This window comes from Tachysurus vachellii, chromosome 12, assembly GCF_030014155.1.
Source record: "Tachysurus vachellii isolate PV-2020 chromosome 12, HZAU_Pvac_v1, whole genome shotgun sequence".
Lineage (NCBI taxonomy): Eukaryota > Metazoa > Chordata > Actinopteri > Siluriformes > Bagridae > Tachysurus > Tachysurus vachellii.
Window position 1 is genome coordinate 13923715 of NC_083471.1, and position 26496 is coordinate 13950210.

Sequence of the window (26496 nt, forward strand, 5' to 3'; positions counted from 1 at the left end):
TGTTTTCCATTATTATTAAATACTAATATTATTAAATCTTTCTCCCTTTCAGGGCCTGTTTTTTCTGTGTTGCTGGCATTTTTATTTCTGAGAATTCAGGCTTGTTGCAATCACCACTCTCCAGCTTATGGGCAGTTCCTGCAGTTCCTCAGTTCCTTGCACTTATATTTTTCCTGTTAATTTACAAGTGCATTTTGTAATGTCAAAAGACAAAATAGGATGTCTGTAAAAAACATAATTTTTCTTTTTCACTTCAGGTGGCCTCACCAAGCTTGCACTACATTATGGCTGTTCAGAACCATTTGCTAAGCAATATTGTCCTGATCTGCCCTGATGACAGTGATGACAGTGACAGCTCCCTTCAAGGTGAAACAATGAAGGTACAGGTAAACATCTCCTTTAAATGCCCCTTATTGTTTGTATATATGTGCATGCCTGTGGATTTGCATGTAGATTATTGCACACATGATAAACATACAGTGCTGTACGCTATGTTACCAAAACCATTGTCCATTGCAAAGGTCTTTCTCTACAAAAATACAGCTTGCCATCTCTGAAATATAGCACATTTCTGGGCTGGCATTTATTTTCACCTTGCTTTTTATATACAAACCCGATTTCAGAAAGTTGGGACATTGTACATACTGTGAATAAAAACAGAATGCAATGATGTGGAAGTTTCAAATGTCAATATTTTATTCAGAACACAACATAGATGACGTATCAAATGTTTAAACTGTGAAAATGCATAATTTTAAGGGAAAAATAAGTTGATTTTTGTGTGTGTGTGTGTGTGTGTGTAGCATCATTTCGGTAGATCATATTTTGCCCTCTGCTAGGCAAAGGTATATCAAAAGTGAGAAATATTTACAAATGTGTAGCTTTTTTTTCTGGAGGCCTAATGAAATGCAATGCCCAATATGTGTGTGTGTGTGCATGTGTGTGTATGAGTGTGTGTGTGCGCGTGTGTGTGTGAGAAATGTTTACAAATGTGTAGCTTTTTTTTTGTCTAGAGGCCAACTGAATTGCAATGCCCAATGCCTTGAACAGTGTTTGACTGTGTGTGTGTGTGTGTGTGTGTAGCATCATTTCGGTAGATCATATTTTGCCCTCTGCTAGGCGAAGGCATATCAAAAGTGTGAAATATTTACAAATGTTTGCCTTTTTTTTCTTTTCTGGAGGCCTAATGAAATGCAATGCCCAATTTGTGTGTGTGTGTGGTGTGAGTGTGTGTTTTGGGTGCATGTGTTAGTGGACATTTTACGTGTGCATTTTTGTGTCTGTATGTATGTTCATTGCGCTGAAAAGGGCAAAAGTGTGACCTATTGCCCCACTAAATGTGGCCGAGTCAAAATGACCCAAGAGGATCACAAACGCGTATACTGTTCTGAACACATAGTTCAACGAAAAAAGACAAAATTAATTTTGCTTGAAAAATTCATAATTTGGAACAATCCTGGTAAATTTCAGGCAAATATGTGGAAGAAAACCAAAATTATGACACATTAAATTCTTCCAGCGGGGTCAAAAAGACCCAGGGACAACATGAAGGTTAATACACTTTTACTTTACCGCAATATGATCAATTATCAGCACACATGATAGAAGGTAGCTACATGCTAAGGCTAAATTTTTTGTGTGTTAATGATAAAATAACGTTATGTACTTTCTCGATTACAACCTCCGTTTATACAAATTACATGGAGCTGCACGTACACGTTGGATTCGCCGCGTTTGGATGCTAATGTAGGTTTGCAAAGCCATGAGCATTAACAGTAAAGCAACATCTGCCATTGTTGATGTGTTTGTGTTTGCCGCTGCTGCGCTAAAGTTGCTGGGACACATGACACGTATACAGTGACGTCAGACTCGCCTCTGTGATGGCTCTCTAGCCAAAAGGCAAACCGGTTCTTAGATGGTTCGCCAGTGGATCCAACTTTGAACCAGCACCAGTGCTAGCTCTGAAACAGCACCCGGTTCTTTTTGGTGGAAAAGGGGTACTTGTCCTCTTTAGTCCGGATGATATGGCGTCCCAGTTTTCCAAAAAGAACTTCAAATTTTGATTCGTCTGACCACAGAACAGTTTTTCACATTGCCACAGTCCATTTTAAATGAGCCTTGGCCCAGAGAAAACGGCTGCGCTTCTGGATCATGTTTAGATATGGCTTCTTTTTTGACCTATAGAGTTTTGGCCAGCAACAGCGAATGGCACGGTGGATTGTCTTCACCGACAATGTTTTCTGTAAGTATTCCTGAGCCCATATTGTTATTTCCTTTACAGTAGCGTTCCTGTATGTGATGCAGTGCCATGTAAGGGCCCGAAGATCACGGGCATCCAGTATGGTTTTTCAGCCTTGACCCTTATGCACAGAGATTGTTCCAGATTCTCTGAATCTTTGGATGATATTATGCACTGTAGATGATGATAACTTCAAACTCTGCAATTTTTCACTGAGAAACTGAGAAAAATTTTTCACTGATATTGCTCCACTATTTTTCGCTGCAGCATTGGGGGAATTGGTGATCCTCTGCCCATCTTGACTTCTGAGAGACACTGCCACACTGAGAGGCTCTTTTTATACCCAATCATGTTGCCAATTGACCTAATAATTTGCAAATTTGTCCTCCAGCTGTTCCTTATACAGTGAGGAAAATAAGTATTTGAACACCCTGCTATTTTGCAAGTTCTCCCACTTAGAAATCATGGAGGGGTCTGAAATTGTCATCGTAGGTGCATGTCCACTGTGAGAGACATAATCTAAAAAAAAAATCCAGAAATCACAATGTATGATTTTTTTAACTATTTATTTGTATGATACAGCTGCAAATAAGTATTTGAACACCTGAGAAAATCAATGTTAATATTTGGTACAGTAGCCTTTGTTTGCAATTACAGAGGTCAAACATTTCCTGTAGTTTTTCACCAGGTTTGCACACACTGCAGGAGGGATTTTGGCCCACTCCTCCACACAGATCTTCTCAAGATCAGTCAGATTTCTGGCCTGTCGCTGAGAAACATGGAGTTTGAGCTCCCTCCAAAGATTCTCTATTGGGTTTAGGTCTGGAGACTGGCTAGGCCACGCCAGAACCTTGAAATGCTTCTTACAGAGCCACTCCTTGGTTATCCTGGCTGTGTGCTTCGGGTCATTGTCATGTTGGAAGACCCAGCCTCGATCCATCTTCAATGCTCTAACTGAGGGAAGGAGGTTGTTCCCCAAAATCTCGCAATACATGGCCCCGGGCATCCTCTCCTTAATACAGTGCAGTCGCCCTGTCCCATGTGCAGAAAAACACCCCCAAAGCATGATGCTACCACCCCCATGCTTCACAGTAGGGATGGTGTTCTTGGGATGGTACTCATCATTCTTCTTCCTCCAAACACGTTTAGTGGAATTATGACCAAAAAGTTCTATTTTGGTCTCATCTGACCACACGACTTTCTCCCATGACTCCTCTGGATCATTCAAATGGTCATTGGCAACCTTAAGACGGGCCTGGACATGTGCTGGTTTAAGCAGGGGAACCTTCCGTGCCATGCATGATTTCAAACCATGACGTCTTAGTGTATTACCAACAGGAACCTTGGAAACCTTGGTCCCAGCTCTTTTCAGGTCATTGACCAGCTCCTCCCGTGTAGTTCTGGGCTGATTTCTCACCTTTCTTAGGATCACTGAGACCCCACGAGGTGAGATCTTGCATGGAGCCCCAGTCCGAGGGAGATTGACGGTCATGTTTAGCTTCTTCCATTTTCTAATGATTGCTCCAACAGTGGACCTTTTTTCACCAAGCTGCTTGGCCATTTCCCCGTAGCCCTTTCCAGCTTTGTGGAGGTGTACAATTTTGTCTCTCTTTGGACAGCTCTTTGGTCTTGGCCATGTTAGTAGTTGGATTCTTACTGATTGTATGGGGTGGACAGGTGCCTTTATGCAGCTAACGACCTCACACAGGTGCATCTAATTTAGTATAATAAATGGAGTGGAGGTGGACATTTTAAAGCAGACTAACAGGTCTTTGAGGGTCAGAATTCTAGCTGACAGACAGGTGTTCAAATACTTATTTGCAGCAGTATCATACAAATAAATAGTTAAAAAATCATACATTGTGATTTCTGGATTTTTTTTTTAGATTATGTCTCTCACAGTGGACATGCACCTACAATGACAATTTCAGACCCCTCTCATGATTTCCAAGTGGGAGAACTTGCAAAATAGCAGGGTGTTCAAATACTTATTTTCCTCACTTTATGTACATTTAACTTTTCCGGCCTCTTATTGCTACCTGTCCCAACTTTTTTGGAATGTGTAGCTCTCATGAAATCCAAAATGAGCCAATATTTGGCATGACATTTCAAAATGTCTCACTTTCAACATTTGATATGCTATCTATATTCTATTATGAATAAAATATAAGTTTATAAGATTTGTAAATTATTGCATTCCTTTCTTATTCACAATTTGTAGTGTCCCAACTTTTTTTGGAATCAGGTTTGTACCTTTTAATCAAAAAACAAAACAAAACAAAAAACCTAACTGAAAAAGGTCTGTTACTGTCTCAGTGCTTTTTGCCTTATTTTAGTTAAAATACACACTCCACTGTGTGCTTGAATAACACTAGCAAATTAGCTAGTCATTAGCTTGCACATAAACTGTGCTATACTGGCAGTGGATAAAACCATGTGGGTGCTGACCTTTTGTTCTTTAATATAGATTTGTGTGTCTGTGTGAATTTGTTTATTTTTTTTTCTTTTAGGAACTGCAAACCAGCATCCTGTCCCTAGCCTGCAAGATCCTGGTTGGCTGTGATGAAGTTCTCGAGACTCTTCATCAAGTCACTGCTGCCCTCATCAACAGTGACATTACTGATCAAGAAAGCAGGTCAGCGTGAAGAATTTATTAATGTTGACATTTAGTTGATGCTGTGTTCTGCCAATATGCAAACCAGTTTACGCATGCAATCTGAGTGAGACATGCAAGGTGGCCCATTCAAGTGACATGCATAGACGAGAAAAGAAATAGTTCATTCATTCGTTCCCCAAAGAATTTCCAGTTACATTTATGGCATTTGGCAGATGCCCTTATCTATTGTGACTTAAATATCTTAAATATTAATGTCTCTATCAGTAGACAAATCTTTATACTGGGTCAGCTGTTCATGGAATAAGAGTTCTATCAGTCCAAAAACACTGCATAATGAGCTTGAGAAAGAATACATAACATTATAAAAACAATTATAATACAACCTTACTTCTAGAAATGCTGGGTCATAATTTCATTTTGCATAAATTGAAAACTAAAAGACTTTCAAATCACATGAGCCAATATTTTATTCACAATAGAACATAGATAACCTAGCTGTTGGTAGACTGCAGATAACTGAGAAATTTTACACTTTTATCCAATAAATGAGATAATATAAAATTTGATGCCTGCTACAGGTCTCAAATAAGGCATGGAGGAAATAAGTGGCAAAAGAATGCATGAAATTTTGAAAAGATTAATCTAAGAGAACATCTAGCAACTAATTAAGTTAATTCTTATTAGGTCTCTAACATGTCTCTATAAAAGGGATGTCTTCGAGAGGCAGATTGTGGAATACTTTAAAAACAATGTTCCTCAACATCAAATTGCAAAGGCTTTGCAAATCTCATCATCTACAGTGCATAACATCATCAAAAGATTCAGAGAAACTGTATAAATCTCTGTGTGTAATGGACAAGGCCGAAGACCTTTATTGGATGCCCATAGTCTTCAGGCCCTCAGACGACACTGCATCACTCAGCGGCATGATTGCATCAATGACATTACTAAATGGACCCAGGAATACTTCCAGAAACCACTATCGGTAAACACAATTCCCCGTGCCATCTGCAGATGCCAACTAAAGCTCTATCATGCAAAAAAGAAGCAATTTGTGAACATGGTTCAGAAGTGCTGTTGTGTCATGTGGGCCAACGCTTATTTAAAATGGACTGTTTCAAAGTGGAAAAGTGTTCTATAGTAAGACGAGTCCAAATGTAACATTCTTGTTGGAAATCACGGATGCCGACGAGGGAGACCTTCTAGCTTGCCATTAGCGTTCAGTTCAGAAACCTTTATCAGGCAAGAATGGGAAATTCCAACACCAAAACTCCATAAACTCATAACCTCAGTACCCAGACATCTTCAAACATTTTGAAAAGAAGAGGAGCCCATGGTAAAAATGCCCCATCCTAACTATTTTGAGACCTGTATCAGACCTCAAATTTGAAATGAGCTCATTTAATAGATAAAAGTGTAAAATCTCTTCATTTAAACTTTTGTTACGTAATCTATGTTCTATTGTGAATAAAATATTGTCTCATGTGATTTTAAAGTCTCTTAGTTTTCATTTTATTCAAATTTAAATATCGTCCCAACATTTCCAGAATTCATTTAAAAATGGTTCAGCTAATGGTGCGAACAGTGCTATCAGCAATAGCAGTTCTCAGTTCTAACAGTGATAAATGCAGCTTGCATGTGAAGACGTGTTCATCATCTCAAAGCATGCCATGAGGAAGTATTTCAGGCATGCAAAACCAGGATTGCAGCAGGACCATATTGTGTCTCAATTCAGGTCCTTTGAACCTGTGCTTACCAGCTAGCACTGATGTTCACAGAGATTTTCAGCCTTTCTTAGGAGCAGTCAGTAATCCCCACATACTTCAAACATATCATTATCATTTCTGTCACGAAGAATCCCTAGCTGACATCAGTTGTAATTTGAAAGGCTAAATAGAAACATCACCTCTTCATTTCCTCACGCCCTGGACCCATTACAATTCACATACCATTCGAATAACTTTACCAAAATGCCATTACATCCTACCTGTGCAGCCATCTGGACAGTAGGAAGGGAAGTTATATCTAACATTCAATACTATAAACTCCTCCAAAGTCAAACCAAGTTGCAGGTCTTGGGTCTTATCCCAACACTCACCCTCCCTTACCCTCAACACAATAGTCACTTATGGTTGTATCCTGAGTTCCCTACTGTACTTACTGTACACTTATTACTGTGTGGCCAATTCCAGCCCTAACACCAAGTTTGCAGGCAACATTGTAGTGGTGGGGCTGATCTCTGACAATTACAAGAAAGTCTACCTGGAGGAGATAAAAACATGGAGAACTGGAAGCAGGAGAACAACTTCCTCCTAACAGAGTTGATAGCAGGAGATGTGTTACCACCCTCTTAAAAAAAAAATGTAACCCTAGTGGACAGAATAGAAAGTTTCCAGCACCTTGGTGTTTCAGAGTGTGTGTTCAGCTGACGATAACATACACACTGAGTTCCCTGATCTGCAGTCTACCAACAGCAAGTGGTGTGGACTAAGGCCAGGAACAGAGTGAAAGACATCAGTGATCTAAACAATAGGTTCTTGTCTCTGTTGGGGTCATCAAAACTTTTCCATTCCCTGAAGACCAACACATAGAGAAAGATGAGCTTTTTCCTAAAAGCCATTTGGCCCCTCAACTAGGACAACATAAGAGCAAGAGCTTGTCTGCATAACACCCACTACCTCAGCTAGATTTTGCACAGACTATATTGCATATATTGCACTGAAAATTGCACACATTTACAGACAGCAAAAAAAAAAACAGAATTTAACTGCATATTGAAAATAAATTACAATTTAATAAATAAAATTTTTATTTTACATTTGTATGTTTTTTATTTGTAAGTTGTACAGCTTCACTCTGCATTGGCTGTAGGTGTTAGATAATGTGCAAAGACAGACCTGCAAATTGCAATAGCCCAGTTTTAAAGTGGCAAAAAACTGAACAAGCCTTTGTGGATAAAATGGATGAATCCCCCTGCTGGAGAAACCTGTTTTTGTCAGTTTGTGAGGTGTGAACAAAATTTGGTTCTTCATAGTTACCCTAAGAATGCATGCAGTGACAGGTGGTGTGATATGAGAGTCCAGGGAGATTACATCTTGATATACACATACTGTACATCTTTGTGAATGTAGATGGTCTTGCCTATTATCAGTGCTTGACCTCAGTAATTCTGTTGTAGCTGAATGGGCAAAAAAAGTAGTCACGTTAAAATCTGTGGTAAGCCTTCACCGAAGAGTGGAGACTGTTGTAACTCATTATGTGGGATCTGTGTAAAAGTCATGACTTCATAATGAGATGTCCACGTGGGCATCATGGTCAGTTCTCCACATGCAGAGCTTTTGGCCATATAACGTATTCAGAGGTGTTTTCAACACTTTGCTAATATAATCTACATTTGTCCCTCTGCACAAACACTATAAACCAATACAGTATTTTAATGTGTTGTATTTGTCTACAAAATAATTAATTTTAAGGTTATTGCTGTTTTTTTAAACATAAATGTTTTTGCATACATATTTACATATTCCCTGGTGTTCTAGCAATCAGGTTGTGAAAAAAAGGGTGTGTGATTGTATCCAATCAATGTATTACCTGATAACTATCTTTAGAACCCTCAATGTACCCAGAAGGTTTTGTGACTGCACCAACTTGTGGTCAAGAACTGTAACAGCCATTTTTTCCCCTTATATCATTTGAAGAATTAGAAGAGCTGGATTTGGGCAAAAACAGTTTTTCTGCTATTTCTCCTACAGCTTATATCCAATCAACACCAAATTTCAAATCACGATCACAGGTCAAAGCTGAACCAAACAAATCGACTAATGAATCCCTTTTCCTAAATTTATGGTTTTCTGTGCTTTCTTAGTCATCAATTGTAGCATGTCTGTGTATGTGCGGCTCACTGAAAATTGTGCTTCGCCCAAAATACTGCTGTTTAATTTTTGTTGTCCTTATGTATAATTTAATTTTACTCATACAGAAAAATTTTACTTTTCAGACTAAAAGGACTAGAGCAGGTGACTAAAGCCACAATGCTAGGCCATTTGTTACCAGTTCTCTTGACCTCTCTGATGCACCCCAATCTGCAAACTCTGTCACTTGCTGATGCTCTTATGCCACAACTTGTCCAGCTCGTCCTCTACACCAGTCAGGTAGGTGTTTGTGTGTATGTGTATGTGTGCGCACTTGTGTTTTGTGGTGGTAAATGAACAAGTATTAAGAAGTGCAGTGTTAAATCAGTGAGACACCTTCTTTGTTCTGAATTGTGTCTCATATCTTTGCCTTGCATTTTCTGTATGTTCAATTAGACTGCATTGCTTCTGAAGACTCAGTCCCCAATATTTGTTGAAGGCTCTCCACTGAGGTGTGGGCCATTAAACAACAGTGCTAAGATGGCTTGTAATGATGATAAGTAGGTGTTTACTATTTCCTTTATTTAAATAGATCTAATTAATTTTATAATTGTATTTTTAATCACTGGTATAAATCTGCATTACAGATATAGAAATTATTTTTAAAATACTGTTATGATTAAAAAGTAAACTGGAAAACAGTGTAAAGCACAGTAACACACTTAGACCTTTCTTGCAGTTTCCAGATTCTTGATGAAAGGGAAGAGCCAGGATTTCTGACAGGACTTAAGATCCCTGCCCCATGGGCTGCTGGGAAAACAGTGGAAACTATCCATCCAGTTCGTGACAACTACAAATTTAAAGAGACTGTACATATACCTGGTGCACGTTGTCTTTATCTACGCTTTGACCCTCGTTGCTCGTCACAGTATGACTATGATAAGGTACTCCAGATTTAATCATTCATGATAAAATTTCCTGCTATAACTATTATTAGGCGTTTGTCAGTTTACCAATTACAATGAAATTTGTAATGGTTGAATAGATGAGAGTATTTTGTACAAATCTCCAACTGCATATTTTCAAGTGAGCACTATTTTTGTGATTCAGATCAAATGTTTCACTGTTTTATATTTTAAGCTTGTTATCTACGCTGGTCCTAACACTAACAGTCGCAAAGTAACTGAGTATGGTGGCAACACACAGGGGTATGGCAGCCGCAGTGTTCTGGGTACTGGTTGGCCAAAAGATCTTGTGAAGGTGAGAAAGATGATGACAGGTTCATATACTATATGAACTTAAAATGAAGGCACACAAATTACCTAATTTATTGAGTATGGTTCTTCATAAGCTTTCATAAAATTTTAAAACATTACAAAGCAAATCAAGTGAAAGATTCGGTACAGCTACTGTATATGTATTTTTTGCAAGTTATTTTTCCGTTTATTTTAATTTATTTTTATTTTATTTTGTTTCTAGTTATTTTTAGGGTTTTTTGCTGGTTATGCATATTTGAAAGGTTATAGAGACATCACAATTTAAAATTGACCAATCTGCAGTGAGGAAGAGCGTTTAATGTTTAACGGTAGCTTTTACTGATACAGTACTATGTAATTGTTAGGCTAGATGTAATTTTTAAACTAATTTCACACATAGATCAAGTAGAGAATATAAGGCCAAACATCTTCATTTAGATGACTAACTTGCTGCAGATTCAAAAATGCTCCAAATCAGTTGTCATTGAAGATGCATTTGAGACATTTCAATTTTGTAGATTTTACAATGCAGAAGTGGAATTTAAAAATATGTTGAAAATCACAGCAGCTGAAAAATCCCTCTCAAAGAAATATTCCAGAGGCCAGATAGACCAAAAAAAGTAAACCCTTATTATGGTTTAGCATGTTATTCTGATTGTAACCACATTAAATATTAGTTAAAATCACTTAAAGATATAACAAACCTGTCTAGGAACCAATTGAAATGCCAGTCCAAGTATAGTTACAGAGAGATAATTGTATGCTACGCTTTTAATATTACACAGTACCATTGTGTCCTTTTTTTAATAAATACACAGGTTATAAATGGTATTTTTATTTTCATCTTTCTGTAATTTAGTTCGAAAAAATTGGCAAGCAGTTGCCAAGTTACTAATATGAACTCTTCCAAGCTATTGTTTGCTACACCCACAGATGCACTCATCAAATCTTTGTTGTTTCTCAGGTGGACGGCGATACTGTGACATTTTCCTTTGAGATGAGAAGTGGTCGTGAGCACAACACTCCAGACAAGGCAATGTGGGGTTTCTCATGCACTGTCCGAGCACAGGCAAGCACCACTATGTTTCTGAATCTTTATTAGACATGGGTCAGATTTGTGTCAAAAGTAGAAGATAGATGTTGATTTCCGCATTTTACCCCTCTGAGTTCTGAGCCTGTACCTTGTGTGGAACAAAGGTTGTCACTGTGCTTTGGGTTTAGAGTGAGTTCTGTATAATAGGAATATGGTTTGTAGCAACTATGAACTAATTTTTAGCAAGTTTGTGGTTGTTGAATGACTTGTGGCAGCAGGCAGTATTTGGTCCATGACTGTGACACTTGTGGTCTAGAGGACAGCATGCTCATTGTACCCAGTGGGTCTAGACTCATCAAGGTGTTTTGATTGTGATCTTGTCTGTTTTATCATTATTACTGTATAGATGATGGCCTATTGCTGGAATTAAACCCTTCATGGTCCATTATTTTACTGGTACAAAGGTCTAAAAGATTTTGAGAGACATATGTAGCATAGGCATTTGTTAATTTAGATCATTTTTACCCTTTACACATTTTAATGGCACGCAATATAATTGCCCATCAGTAAATTTTGGGAAGGGCATCTCTGGGTCTGTATAACCTCTTCACAAAAGCCCATGGACACTATGACACTGTGACACTATGATTTAGTACTTAAGTTCCAACAGATAATGAACGTTTTTTCGCATTATGTTGGTGTGAAGATGATGTTTTTAGTTTAGCATAATTTGTATGTGTATTGCTATCCTTGTTGATTATCTTGATTGTCTAATTGTTTGTGCTTTGGCCTTGTTTTTTAGGAGTCATCAGAGGATGTATCTGGTGGTCTGCCTTTTCTGGCTGACCTTGCTTTGGGTCTCTCCGTGCTAGCATGTTCAATGTTGCGCATACTCTACAATGGCCCAGAGATCACACGGGAAGAAGATGCTTGCCATAACCTACTCTGCTCTAAGCTCTTACAGAGGTAGCCTGAACGAATGTGTTGTTGAGTTTTAGATCTCTGTAATTAAATTCTTATACAGTTTAGAAGAGATGAAGGGTATTTTTTCTTTACATTCATATCTTATTTGTTCTTAGATGCCAATGGCAAGTAGAAGCCAATGGTGCCATCTCTCCAGCTCTTACCCCCTCTCCATCTCCACTTCCACTTACCATTGATGAGGACCAAGAATTTACATACCCCACTGATGTTCTTATTCCCCCGACAAGCTTCATTCCTGGTGTTTATTGTGATCTACCACGTATACGCCTGCCCCCAGGAATAATGGGCCGTTTAAGGGAGCTCTCTGGGAAGGCTCGTCCACAGTTCCGCCCTAGCATCAAGTAAGCACCAGAACAAGACTGGGTGTCTAAGATTATTGTCTTCATGCTCGCTGCTAATGTTAGCATTCATATTTATGCTATGAAATTATTATTCATAAAATATGCCCAGTCATTTACTGTTGTCTGTTTGGTAGCCTGCCAATGTGTTTAAATACATGAGTACCTATGGTAGTTGTCTCATTGAACATAGTTACTTAGTAATAAAACTTGAGTTAATAAAACTTAAAACTATTTAAACTTGAGTTTTGTGTATATTCGCATGTAAAATATATTCTTGTGTTTAACAAGTTTCTTCTACTACTTCTGCTACAACTGCCCACATAATGTAAGCCTCATAATAAAGGGATTTTATTTTTTTGTGCTGTTCTATGTTAGTTAAGTGTTCACAAACAAGGTGGGTGTTCTGGTGCTGACGGATCTGATTAATTATGGTGCCAAGTGAAGCAGAGAGGTCAAGTGAGATGAAGAGAGATCACCTTTAGGTTGTTGTTGGCTTCAGTGACAGAAAGCATGGCAATATCCCTGGAATGGCTCATTTTGAAGCCAGATTGCTTGGTTAGGTCAGTTTGATCATTTGATTTAGCTTGGTTTGGTTGTTAAGAAGAGCTCCAGCTTTGTGACAGTCAGAGGTAAAACTGCTCCTGTAAGTTTCCCACCAGAGCAAAGGATGGACTATATGTGTTTGCATTAAATGTATTGCTAAATTGATACAAAAATTTAATTCTTTACAAAGTACTGTTTTTATTATACAATTTTTGATGTTTAATTATTTGATTATATGATTTATTTATCTAATTCCTCTGATACCGATAATCTCATGGTAATAAAATCAGTATCACTTTCCTTCCTTTATCTTTTTTGTCCCTGCAGGAAAATCTGCAGATCTATAGATTATCTGTACATGTCCCACTCTCGATCTTGTTTGCTTTGAATCATTTACTCCAGTGATTTTTTTTTCTGTACTTCCTTCTAGAGAGGTGATCCGGCCAGATGTAATAGAGGAAGTAATTGTGTCCTGTGTAATAAAACACTTGGGTCTGATAGACTCACTGCAATCATTAGTGAACCTGCAGTACAGAGAGGAACACAGAGAGGAGTATGAGCTGCTCTGCAAAATCATGGCTGAGACATTCAAGAAGATTAATGCAATGGAGAGACAGCTTCAGGTGTGCAGAAACTATTTGCATGTATAGGGAAACTCATTAGATTAGGGATGTTATGGTAATTTGATTGAAAATAAATGAAAGAAGTACAGAACTTTTCAATGTTCCTGCCGGACTCTATCTGTATACTACTACAATTCATTAAATAATATTTTACACAATTCACTACAATCCATTCAGTTAGACTAAATATACTGTAATATGAAAAACATGAACACATTCAGGAATTCACACATGGAACAATCGTGTTTTCACAGCACTGTATATGATAAGATTTAAATGAAACAGTGCTTTGGGAAAGGATGTTAAATCAGTAGATTTGCTTATAAACATGTTTGAGTAAAGGGAGAGATTATTTCTAAATTTTTTGCATGTCATATTCTCACTATTTTTTTTTTACCCGTGACCTTTTTGAAAATCAAAAATGTAATGAGTTGATTGCAGTTTGTCAAAATAGATTATTTAATGTTCAAAGAAAGGGCATGAATGAAATGAAGATATCAAGTCAAATATCTCAAGAATAACTGTTGTAGATTTCGATTTACTTTTATGTTTTTTTTATTGTCTATCTTCAAGAGTGTTGCTGAGCTAGAACAAAAATGGCAGAATGAGGTTGAGGAGGCTCATCAGGGCAAACTAGAAAATAACACACCCTTCTTTCATGACTACCACTTTTTTGAGGTAAGGAAAAGTTAACATATCTTGAAACTATTGTGGTAAACACAGCCATAGATTAGTCATGTTTTAATTTTCATGAGTCTTTTTTATTCATTGTGAAGAATCAGTGGTTATCTAGTAATATATTTTTGAAAATGGAATTCCTATTGGAGTTACATGTTTACAAACAGTAGTGCCTCTAGGGGAAGGTGGCACAGTATCCATCAGCATCCACACCATTTATGTTGTGTCTTCTTAAAAATTCTCATTCACATCTCTATACATGCAATACTACTTATTTTACATGATCAACGATTTAAAGATGTTGCTGTTTAACATACTGTATAAACCACTGTTCCATTGGTGTGCTTTTCACTGAGTTATTATTAAACCTATTGGTTAAAAATGGGAACTGCATCAAATACTAGAAGTGGTCTACTGGGGTGAGATATCTTCTGCTGCATACAGAGGAGGAAAGATTTGGACAGACAGTCAACAAGAAGTATGCAATTTGGCTTGTTTATAGCAAATAATCAAATGGAATGGAATCTGTGTGTAAAAGTGTCTTATGTACAGACCCATTTCTGTCTTATGATGTGTTGCTAAGATGGGAGATAGATAATTTCTGTCAAAAACACGTGAAATACGTTTTTCCCCACACAAATCTCATTAGACCTGGTTTATGATAATACCTCAAACTGCTCAGAACAAGCTGCTAGAGCTACAGTACATATAGAGCTACATATAGAGCTGCTAGATTCTATGTGAAACTGGCTATTAAAGTATTACTTTAAATATTCTTTAGTAACCTACAGTATAACATGTCAAGAGTAACTCTTATTGTAATTTTGTTTAAGGGTATGTGTTCTTCTTAATGTCATTCTGACCCGGCAAAAGTGATGTTTTTCTGTGTGTGTGTGTGTCTGCATGGTGCTCTGCAGTTTCCCATCAATGGTGTGTTCTAAACTAGCAGCCTACCTTTAAAATTCTTTGAATCCACTTTGACCATGACCAGAATAAAGAGGTTACTAAATGTAAAAGTATGTATTGTATCAAATAATCAATATTTGTGTATCTTTACAGAGCAAAATGAAGGAGATTGAACTTTTGTGTTCTCTGAAGGAGGTTTCACTAGACTGGAGTGATGTCGAAAATGCTGTAATTGCATTAAGGTAGATTGTAACTTTTTTTTATAAATTAAATCAAATATTGGTGAATCATGTTGGATAAGATCATGTGTACTCTGCTATGTTAAGAAATACAGAGCTAATTCATTTAAAGTAAATAATGGAAAGTAAATTTCCAACTAAGCAAAATTAAAAATATACAGAGATGATTTTTTTGCATGGCATCATTGAATCTCAGTCCTTTTGTCATTTCAGAAAATCTATTTCTCATTTTTCTTCATGCTTTATTTTACTCAGTAGTAGCTGTAGATTGATTTTTAGCAACAAGTTACTCATATTTTGTTTATTTCCAAATGTTTGTATCCCTGTATGACTGATCTTTGTGGTTTGATTTGGCAAGTGTACCCAAGTCCAGTTCCTGGATATTTGTGGCATTATGATATGACCCATAATAAAATAAATTATTTGTGAGTGTTTGTTTATTTGTTTGTGTGCATGCATTAGGGAGTGTTTTTTTCAGGAGGTTAGTTCTATGCCGCATTCCAAGTGTGCTGTGCCTCTGGTGAAGACCAGAGCTCTTCTAAAGAGTTTAATGAATCGCTCAGAACTACTGCTGCATGTCACGATTTCCCCACACTGCGGGAGCCTAACCACAACACCTACAAGTTCACCAGGTACTTTTCCACTTCCCTGAACACCAAAGTGCTTCTTAAGCATAACTGTTCACTTTACATAATGTAACAAATTTATGTACTAATATATATTGATATACGTTTAAAGAGACTTGTATAACTCTGACAGGATTAATTTGTGAAGCTATTAGATCTTGCTTCAAGTAAGAGTTTTTTGTCTGTTACTGTAATGATGAGTATTCTCTTAAAATTAGGATATTTTTATGTCTTTTACAAGCAGTAGTATTCTTGTGTTTTATGTCATACTACAATGTACACAGATTAGCCATGGCATTAAATCCACCTGCCTAATAATATTTAGGCTCCCCTTGTTGCTACCAGAATGGCTCTGACCTGTTGAGGCAAAGTTTGCTGTGGTATCTGACACCAAAATGTGAGCAGTAGATCCCTAAGTTGTGAGTTTTGGCCTCCATGGATTGGATTTGTTAGTCTAGCACATTCCACATATGTGATTGCATTGAGAATGATCAGTGGGAGATTTGGGGAATTTTGATGCCAAGTCAGTGCATTGGATAATTTGTTTCAACTAGCTTTCACAGTTGACAGGAGTCAGCATGGGCAATATGACCATAGAGTCAAATTGAGTGCTGATTTAACAAAGATCATCAATAATTAACTTTTTCAGGAGGTTTTGCTGCAGTAGTTCTTCTGTGGTATCAGAGCAAACTGACTAGTCTTTGCTCCCCATGTGCATCAGTGAGCCTTGGATGCCTAGGACCCTGTCACCAATTAGCTGGTTGTCTTCCCTTAGACCATTTTGTGTATGTAGTGACCACTGCATCCTGGGAACACCCCACAAGGCCTGTCCATTCCTGATATCCAACAGGTACAGGACCTTCATTACATGGCACGCAGGGCTTACATCTGCCATATAATCATTTGCACTGCGTTAAATAAACTACTCTAAAACCTCCTCTTACTCAAGGAGCATAGCTGCTTGGTCAGCTAAATCACCTCACCAGCAAATACCCTCTGTGGGAACAGCCATAATTTCATTTTGCCTGACACGAGTGGATTCGTCCACTTACCTCCAGTGGATCCCCTAATGGCATCCCACCTCCACCCCTCCAAAAATTCACCATGACTGCAGTGGGCCCTACCGTTCCCAAATCAAGGAATTTTCAGAAGTCATGTAATGATTGTTTGTTCTTCTTTGTTCTACTATTACAACCTATTAAAAGTTTAATTTCTCTTTTATAATTTCCTAGAATTTTCATCATTGTTTAATTTCTCTTTTATAATCTCCTAGAATTTTCATCATTGTTTGTTAATTACATTTTTTTCAAAACAGTGTTTTTAACCTGGATATATCTCAGAAACTTTTGATTATTGATGATCTTTGTTAAGTCAGCACCACTGGATACTGAAACATTAAAGTGAGGACTTAAAGCAATTGACATTAGCCACCATTAGCCACTTTGTAGTCATTATTTAAAGCAGGAAGTCAGTCGCTGTTGCTCCTGACTTGTTGCTCCTACGTTTATATAGCTAGTAGGATACAAAAAAGGCTTAAATATACACAAATATGCACAAAATCATATACACTCTTCAGTTAAACATATTTTATTCTACTCTACTCCTGGGAAGATTTCCAGTTAGTAGCAGAATAAAATCCATCTTCATCGCCATATCTATTTTTTTATTTTATGTTTTATATTTTATTATGTATAATATTCATTTGTAATATAAATAAATAAAGGAGTATGACAGTAATGAGATGTGCTGTAGGTCAGACAGAGAAGTTCATGGTGAAGGTGGGGCCACATCAAGGATCAGAGTTGAGTCCCTTCTTGTTTGCTACTTTGATGGACAGGTTGACAGATGAAGTCAGACAGGAATCGCTGTGTACAATGTTGTTTGTTGATGAGATTGTGATTTGTAGTGAGAGTAGAGGGCAGGTGGAGGAATACCTGGAAAGGTGGAGGTCTGTTCTGGAAAGAAGAGGAATGAAAGTCAGTCGTAGTAAAACAGAATACATGTGTATGAACAAGAGAGTGGGAAGTAGAACAGTTAGGTTACAGCAGACTGAAGTCAAGTAGGTGCAGGAGTTTAAGTATTTGGGGTCAACCGTCCAGTGTGCCAGGGTGTCAGACTGTGTTGTGTAACAGAAGAGTGTCAGCAAGAATCAAAGGAAAGGTGTACAAGACAGTAGTAATACCAGCTATGCTGTATGGGTTAGAGACTGTAGCAGTAAGGAAAAGACATGAGGCAGAGATGAGGATGTTGAGGTTCTCTTTAGGTGTGACAAGGATGGACAGGATTAGGAAGGAGCACATCAGAGGGACAGTTCTGGTTGGCAGTTTTGTGGACAAGGTCAGAGAGGGTAGATTGAGACAGTTTGGACATGTACAGAGGAGGGAGATGGTTATATTGGTAGAAGGAGTTGGAGATGAAGCTGCCAGGTAAGAGGTGGATATATGGATGTGTTGAAAGAGGACGTGAAGGTAATTGGTGCAAGATTAGAGGATGCCGAGGATAGAGTTAGGTGGAAACAGATGATTTGCTGTGGCGACCACTAACCGAACCGAAAGTATAAGAAGAATATAAATGAATAAAACAAAATTGAAATTCTTTAACATTTTTAGCCAAGCCCAGATGAGCATTATTCTAAATCTGTAAACTTGCTTCTAGCCTGTAAATTGGTGTCAGATACCAAGACTGGTATAGTGAAGCAGCCAGTTTTTCTGCGCAGTATGTCTGCTCCCTCTGACCTGGAAATGATAGCAAACCAAGATCTGGAGTTTACACATGCAGCACAGAGGTAAGGTGCTTTTATTTACCATATAGTTGAAATTATTAGATTATATGAATTAATTCAGCTTCTAATATAATATTTTCTACTCTGTAGGAGGCGTCCTCACGCTGCTGGTAACAGAAGTAGCTCATTTACTCTGCTGCAATCTCTGGCAGCTGAAGACAGCAGTGACAAACCAACTTATAGTGTGCTGCTTGGACAACTGTTTGCTTTTATAGGGACCAGCCCTGACCATGCAGTGAGTATGCTGATTGGCTTTCTCACCCAGCTCAGCCACAGCATTATATTTTGCATAAATGCTTTTATTGTGTCTTCTAAAATTTTATGTTGGCTTGTATTATTATTATTATTATTATTATTATTATTATTATTATTATTATTATTATTAGTGATACCTGCATAGCAAAACAGCACTATTGTTCTCTCTCATGCATTTTAGGGGCCAAGTACCTCAGCAACAACTTTGCATTGTATTGACACATAACTTACTAGGCATTTTCGGGAGCATGCTCTAAGGCTATGCAACAATGTTGTTATGTCTAAGACATACAGAAACACATTAGAACATAGAACATGTTTTTTTTTAAACTGTTCAGACTAATGAGTGATCAAATATTCCAAAAATTCTAAAACAGAGCACTTGACAGAATGGTGAGCTTGGATCAGCATGTTCATGATATTCATGATGACTTGGATCAGGAGTCAAAAGACACACACCTGTGTGCACAAGGCCCGAAGAACTGCATCTCTTTCTCTAATTCTGTCAGCCTACCTGCAACAGAAACTTTCAATTTCTCTCTCTCTCGATCACTCCCACACACTCTCTTTCCATTTTCTGTCAAATAGACACAAATAGACTTTCTATCATTCTACCTGTATCACTCTCTCACTCCTGAATTTTCTACAAGTAACACTTTCTACCAGTAACTGTGTATTTGATTGTGAGAGTTTGATTGTGACTGTGAGTGTGATTTGATTTACCTAGTTCACCTCTTCTTGTACCTGTACCTAGTTTACCTGTATCTAATTCCGTTTAATCTTTTCTAGCAGTATTTATTGTTTTTAAGTAATGCTGCCAAAATTAGCTGATGTACAGGTCATTGCATATAGCAATGTGTGTAAGATGTCTAAGAATCATTTATAGCCGAGATGCTAAAATAACAATAACACATATTGTATAGGTGTCTAGTAGAAGTTTTCTGGCAGCAGCACAGACACGCTGGAGAAGAGGGTGTACCAGGAAGCAAGCTCTGGTCCACATGAGGGAGCTCCTCACAACTGCTGTTCGAGTTGGAGGAGTAACTCACCTGGTGGGTCCTGTCACCATGGTGCTGCAGGGTGGGCCCAGGTATGTTCACTTTGGAAGTGTAGCAGTTTTGATGCCACAAGTTATTTGAACTTTTAATAGTTTACTAATACTTTTCCCTAATTGTTTCTTTAAAAACTAAAAGAAAAAATGTCTTTCAAATTTAATACTTGGTCAAAATGCTACACAAATTTTAGTGTTTAGCTATTTTAGTTTTTTAGGGTTTTTTTCTTCAAATTCCTTTACTTTTAAGTCAAACATCAAACCACCAGAGACTAAAGATTAGTATACTACATGCCTTGTGTATGTTTTTAGCTGGCCAGTTAATGCAAATGCTCATGAAAATATAAAAGGCTCTGACATTTTCTTCCTCTTTACATTTTCTATCCACTAAACTTTTCATGCTTTTGATTTATGTTTTTGATTAGACATGTCATGAATCTGTAAATTTTCAGCTTATGTTTCTGATTCCTACTTTTAGAATTGATGAGCTGACATGTGGTGGCATGGTGGGACAGGTTCAGGAGGCTTTTGGACAGACTATGACCTCTCTTGTGTCTTTGTGTTCCCGCTATCCTATTGCCTGTGCCAACAGCATCTGCCTACTCTGCACTATCCCTTACACCAGGCAAGCAATCAACATTGAAATAATAATAGAGTAGGCTTTTCTGGATAAATTTGAAATGCTTTCAGAATTCTGTCTGCCTCCACTGTCTCAGCAGTCTATTTCCATTTATCACAATTTTTAATACAACAGGTGAAAATCAGGAATTACATTTGTGCAATAACTGTAAAAGGATAACTGTAAAATGAAAAAAAAAAAAGTAATGGGAAAAAGACAGTATACCTTCCTTCATTTCTACTTTTTTATTTGTCAGGGCCTAAATAACAAATGTATGGTCCTTACTAATAACATAAATGTCAGGTACATCCTTCAGGGTTTCCGCGGGGTCATTAAAAGTCATAAATTTAACAATAAGAATTTAAGGCCATAAAAAGACATAAAAACGTCCGCATTTTCCATACAAGGTCATAAAAAGCATTTAGCCACGTCTTAAATTGATATGCTCGTCCATTAATTTGTTCTTCAATCAAAATGCGCTCGCGGCGGCAATGGCATTCATTTGTTTCGCCTGTTGTAGTTCTGTATGAGGAATCTGGGTGGTATCACACTGGTATCACAGCGTTCCAGAACTACAAGGTCCATGCGGCAGCATACAGACTTGTCGGAAGGACTTTCACAGAAACCCGCGTGAACTCCGAACATACTGTATCATACTGAGTCACTGCTTTGTTTAATTGAAATCATCCTGGCTATCACAATGGGAAAATGTACCTTTAACGATCTGTGGCTCGAAGATGGTGCGTTTAGTAGCTGGCTCAAGCCTGTCGCTAACAATCGGTATCAAGCCTATTGCACTCTGTGTAAGAAGACGTTGGAGCTGTCTAGTTTAGGCATACAGTAAAAGCCTTGAAGTCGCATGCAAAGTCGGAAAAGCATATCGTTGCTGTAAAAGGCCTGCAGCGGGTGCAGGCGATCTGTCAGTTTTGTTCGGCTCCGTCACTAACGTTAACCGGTCCAAGTACAGCACGGGATTCCGTTTCTGTCGCATCCAGTGCCACACACAGTGGTTTCGGATCAACCTCCACACTGAAAGCGGAGGTCCTGTGGGTGTTGAATACTATAATAATAGAATTACTCTTTAAATAATAAAACTTGTTACTTTCAATGAAAGTCAATAATAAAGACTTTTGAAAGGAATTTTAATGACTGAAGTTATTTATCGTAATTCGTGTAGGTCATAAATTCAAATCATAATGGTCATAAAAAGGTCTTAAAAAGTCTTAAATTTGACTGATTAAACCCTGCAGAAACCCTGATCCTTCTAAGTATACCGGTCTTACTTCCAAGAGCATAATTAGCCATCAGGGTTTTTTTAAATGTAATGCACAAGATTTGTTTACATGGCAAAAACAACATGAAATATAATGTAATATAAAGTCATGTTTTTCTAGTATAATTGTAATCTTTTAATAGGAAATTCCAGATTCAAGAAATTTTCACTAACATTCACTGTTTGTGACTACCTATATTAAAGTAGAAATTTTGGCAGTTTGGTGTATTGGAGCACATCAGTTAAGACCTCAGAGAAGCAGTTGTCTGGGAAGGGTTACAAAATTTTAATATTTTCTCTAAGCAATTCAACATTTTACAGTGAGAAGGATGGTTTACAAATGGAGAATTTTAAGAGTGTTGTCGGTGTCCCAGTAAATCCAGTATAAGTTTAGACTGAATGGAAAGCTCTGGACTAAAAAAATCTTCTCTACAAAAAGATATCTTTTGTTTTGGACTGATGAGACCAAGGTGGAAATTTATATCATCCTACACAGCTCAACCTACAAAGCAAATCGCACAGAAAATTCATATCGCTACACATAAGTCCTACCAAATGTCAAGCATGTTAGTGGAGAGGTGATGATGTTGGCTTGTTTTGCAGTCATAGGACCCAGGAAATTTGTAGACATAATCTGTCTAGCAGATTAAGCTTGGTGGAAATTTTGGCATTTTTTAACCCCAATCACACCATCAAATAGACATCTGGGCCAGAATTTCTACAAAGCAATGTAAGAGACTGATATACATACACAGTGGTTTCTCAGGTTTGAACCCATTTACCACTCTGCTTTTGTTGTGGAGGGGAATTTGATATCAAATTCTTAGACTTAGTTTCTTAGACTGGCTTAGATCATGGGATGATTGTTTCTGCTAGGCATGCAGGGTTTGTTCATTAACAAAAAACTGATCTGGATAGATCTGACTAGCTAATCAAGGTCACTCATCTAGCTAGTGGCATACTTGTACATGTTTCTAGCAGTTTGGATGCTGAGCAGTAAATCCCAGGAGGATGCCTTTTGAATTCACCACTTAAGAATTCAGCAATTAAGACTCTGGGTCACTGATTCAAGTTCAGGGTTGACGTCAATGAACTCCGGGCTACCATAGTTGAGCCCTTGAGCAAGGCTCTTAACCCTACCTGCTCCAGGGGTGCACGCTGATCCCAAATCTAAAGCGTATGTGCGTAGAAAAAAAATCACTGTGCTGTAATGTGTGTCAATAATAAAGGATAATAAAGTCCTTTGATATTGTTTAAATCATGTGCTCACTTTCTATAAATTTCTATTTGCATAATGTGTAGTGTTTATTTGTACTTCTTGATTTGCACACATCAGTAACTGATCATATAAACCCTGGGATAATCCCGTCATGGATTACAGCATAGATATATAGAATATTTCTTTGTATTCTCAGATGTGAGGAGCAATGCCTGGTACGTAGCGGCCTAGTTCAGTTAATGGACCAACTTTGCAGTCTTAGTAGCCAGAGAGAATGCAGCTCCAACGAGAAACAAACCAAGAAGCAGAAAGTTGCCACGATGGCCTGGGCCGCATTCCAAGTGCTTGCCAATCGCTGCATTGAGTGGGAGAAAGTGGAAGGTATTATACAAAGTGCTCACTATCACTGGTCTGAAAGTATACTTTATAGCTGATGTAGGACTTTCAAAGTTTTCATACTGTCATGTCTTTTTGTTCTTGTGTACTCATGAATATGTTAAGGGTTGCCTTTGCTCACTTGTACATATTGCCTTACCAGTGATTGCTACTAGATGGGAGGACTAAAGACTATGTTTACTTTAGCTGTTGAGCAGGGTATTATCACATGATATCATGTATGACATAATAAGAATTGCATTAGAAGAAAAACTAATTACATATGCAAAAATTTTAATTTAATTTGCATGTAATGTGCTACTCCGTTTATGCTTTATTTCTTCAAATACCAAACATCATAAACAATTGAAGTTATCTTGTTAAAACATAAAAAAAAGCAGTTCTCTCAGATTATCTTATGTAGATTTTCTTGATTTTCTTATTTGATTAACCAAGATGATAGCCTACCTCTTTTGTTTTCAATACTTTGTATTTTATAGGCATTTTTTTATTCAGTGTTTTAACATATTTTCTATTCTGATTAATTCTTAGAACCAAAATTTTAAAAATAGAATAAGTCTATTCTAGGAAAACGACGTGCTATTCAACTATCCACACTATTGGGAGCTAACATTTATTAAAATAATAAACATTGTTTAATCAGTCTATAAAAATTTGGTACTCTTTACTACAGTATATTGACTTGCTGCTCAGCGGTTTCAGGGTTTTATGATTTAAACAAGGTTAACTTTAGCAGGATGAATTATGAGGTGTTTATGGCTTTATTATCCGCTCAAATTCAGCTAGAAGCTGCAGAACATATTGGACAGTGATTCAAAGTGCAGATTGACAATGACCCAAAATATACATCAAAATCAATCTTTAGACAAATAAGTATAACTTTCTGCAACGTCCAGTCACCTTACCTGACTTTTATAATTTATGCATGGATTTTACTTGCTGAAGGAAAAAGTGAAGGCAAAATGCCAACAATTAGTTACAGCAGTAAGGAACTGATATAGCCTCACCAGGGAAGAAACTGATGCATCTGGTGATGTCTACTCCAGGCAGTCATGGAATGCAAAGAATTATAAATAACAGTTTTTAGATATTTTTAAATATTTATGGATCTGACTGTATATAAAGAAATCTTTATAGAACAGATGATTAAATGAATAAGCAAATGCAGACAGATTGAAGCCACTTCTTTGGTTTGCTGCACATTACGTAAGCCTCCAATAGGATATTTGCTTAATTGGAACTATGTATGATGCATTCTCTGTTAATTGATGTAATTATGGAAAATTACTAACCTCCCCCCACTTTTATCTTGTGATTGACAAGTACATCAAAAGCCACATAACCATATAATTTATAGAGATGCAAATAAAAAAGTGAACTGTATGGCTTTACCTGGGTTTAGGAGGTAAATTGTAGGTTGGGAAATTAAGTGAAACCTTTATAGAAGATTAAAATTCAAATGAATCCACATTTATTACTTTATTAACAGCAAATCTAATGTGGATGCTAAATAATACAGTAATATTGATGTCTTTTTGCAGGGAAGGCTTAGCCCTGCAGTTCTGTTTTACCAACTGATCCAGGGCCTTACTGTTTTGTTTAAAAAAAGGAGTATGCTGGAAACAGAGCACCTTGAGGGCAGTGATGTTTGATGTAAACTTTAGCTATCACTATTACTTTTGTCTCCAGATTTTTTTTTTCTGTTTGATTTTCATTTATTAGGTGGTTCCTCAGATGCAGTACATTCTGGATTAGCCCGGCAGGTATCCAGTCTGTTGACTAATCACCTAGCAAGAGCTACAGAATGCTCTGGTAACCAAGCAGCTGGAAATGATGCCTTACAAGATGTACTCAGTCTGCTGAATGACCTGTCTAGGTAAGCGTCATAACTTTTCAAGGACATCTTACTTTAAAAGAAGTGCTAATACCACTCATATAACTGAAAAGATAGCCAGTAACTTTATCAGCTTTTGTTCCTTTTTGCAATTGTTATACTATACTGCATGTATCTTGTCTTATATTTAATATATACATATACATGAGCAACAGTATTGGGTAGTCAAATTGTTAATTAAATCAAATAACACTTAATATTTGGTTGCATATTCCTTACCTGCAATAATACCATCAAGCTTGTGGTCGGTCTAGCTTGTGCCACCAAAACAGCTTTGACTCGTTGAAGCAAAGGCTCCACATAACCTCTGAAGGTGTGGTGTATTATTCTGCCATCAAGACAGGGGCGATTCTAGGGTCAGAGCTTTAGGGGTGCTGAGCACCCAATGAGCCCCACTGCCACCACCCACCTTCCTTTCACACACACAAAAAAAAAAAATGTCTATTGAAAAATAACTTTATCATTTTAACATTGATTCAACTAACTCCAAAATCCAGATTTTTTTTTTCTTTTTTTTTTTTTTTTTTTTTTTAGACAAAACAGAGACACACGTATGCACTACACAGGTACGCAGTTTATTTGTCACGCTACTGTTTTTCTTTTACGCTCTAGCAGTTAATAAACAGAACTGCATGCGTCTTGTGTAAGAACATTGTAACCGGCGCTACTTCTCGCCGTTTATGACTATGAACGAGTCACCCAGGTCCTGTGCTACTCCAGAGTGGCGGCGACCTGCTGGACTAAAATAGTCCGAAAATGTTTTAATTTTCATCCTTAACACATACATTTTAAACCACAAACTACTGCTGAAGTACCCCTAAAAAGGGGCTAGCCTCGCCCATGCATCAAGACATTAGAAGCAGAGTGCAAGTTGGGGCCTTGATGGATTGAATTAGTTCGCTCACATCGCACAAATGCTTGATCACATTAAGATCTGGGGAATTTGTTCTATTTCTCAAACTATTCATGAATGATTTTTGCAGTGTTGCAGGTTACATTATCCTACCGAAAGGAGCCACTTTTATTAGGGAATGCCATTGTCATAAAGGGGTATACTTGGTCTGCAACAAT

General features: G+C 37.5%; 1 protein-coding gene across 6 annotated transcripts in view; it reads left to right on the forward strand.

The window, feature by feature from the left end:
- LOC132855181 (probable E3 ubiquitin-protein ligase HECTD4) overlaps nt 1–26496 on the forward strand; it is a 110524-nt gene that overhangs the window by 31039 nt on the left and 52989 nt on the right. For 4 of the 6 annotated variants that reach the window (XM_060883956.1, XM_060883957.1, XM_060883959.1 and 1 more), the window contains 19 exons: nt 258–386; nt 4750–4874; nt 8854–9007; nt 9164–9267; nt 9447–9651; nt 9848–9967; nt 10928–11032; nt 11799–11962; nt 12076–12321; nt 13295–13487; nt 14061–14165; nt 15225–15313; nt 15773–15942; nt 18592–18721; nt 18809–18953; nt 19897–20063; nt 20503–20649; nt 23332–23516; nt 25254–25407. In XM_060883956.1, coding sequence (XP_060739939.1) covers nt 258–386; nt 4750–4874; nt 8854–9007; nt 9164–9267; nt 9447–9651; nt 9848–9967; nt 10928–11032; nt 11799–11962; nt 12076–12321; nt 13295–13487; nt 14061–14165; nt 15225–15313; nt 15773–15942; nt 18592–18721; nt 18809–18953; nt 19897–20063; nt 20503–20649; nt 23332–23516; nt 25254–25407 — 2837 coding nt within the window. The remainder of the gene's footprint in view (nt 1–257; nt 387–4749; nt 4875–8853; nt 9008–9163; nt 9268–9446; nt 9652–9847; nt 9968–10927; nt 11033–11798; nt 11963–12075; nt 12322–13294; nt 13488–14060; nt 14166–15224; nt 15314–15772; nt 15943–18591; nt 18722–18808; nt 18954–19896; nt 20064–20502; nt 20650–23331; nt 23517–25253; nt 25408–26496) is intronic. The other 2 variants (XM_060883958.1, XM_060883960.1) reach the window with 1 other exon arrangement.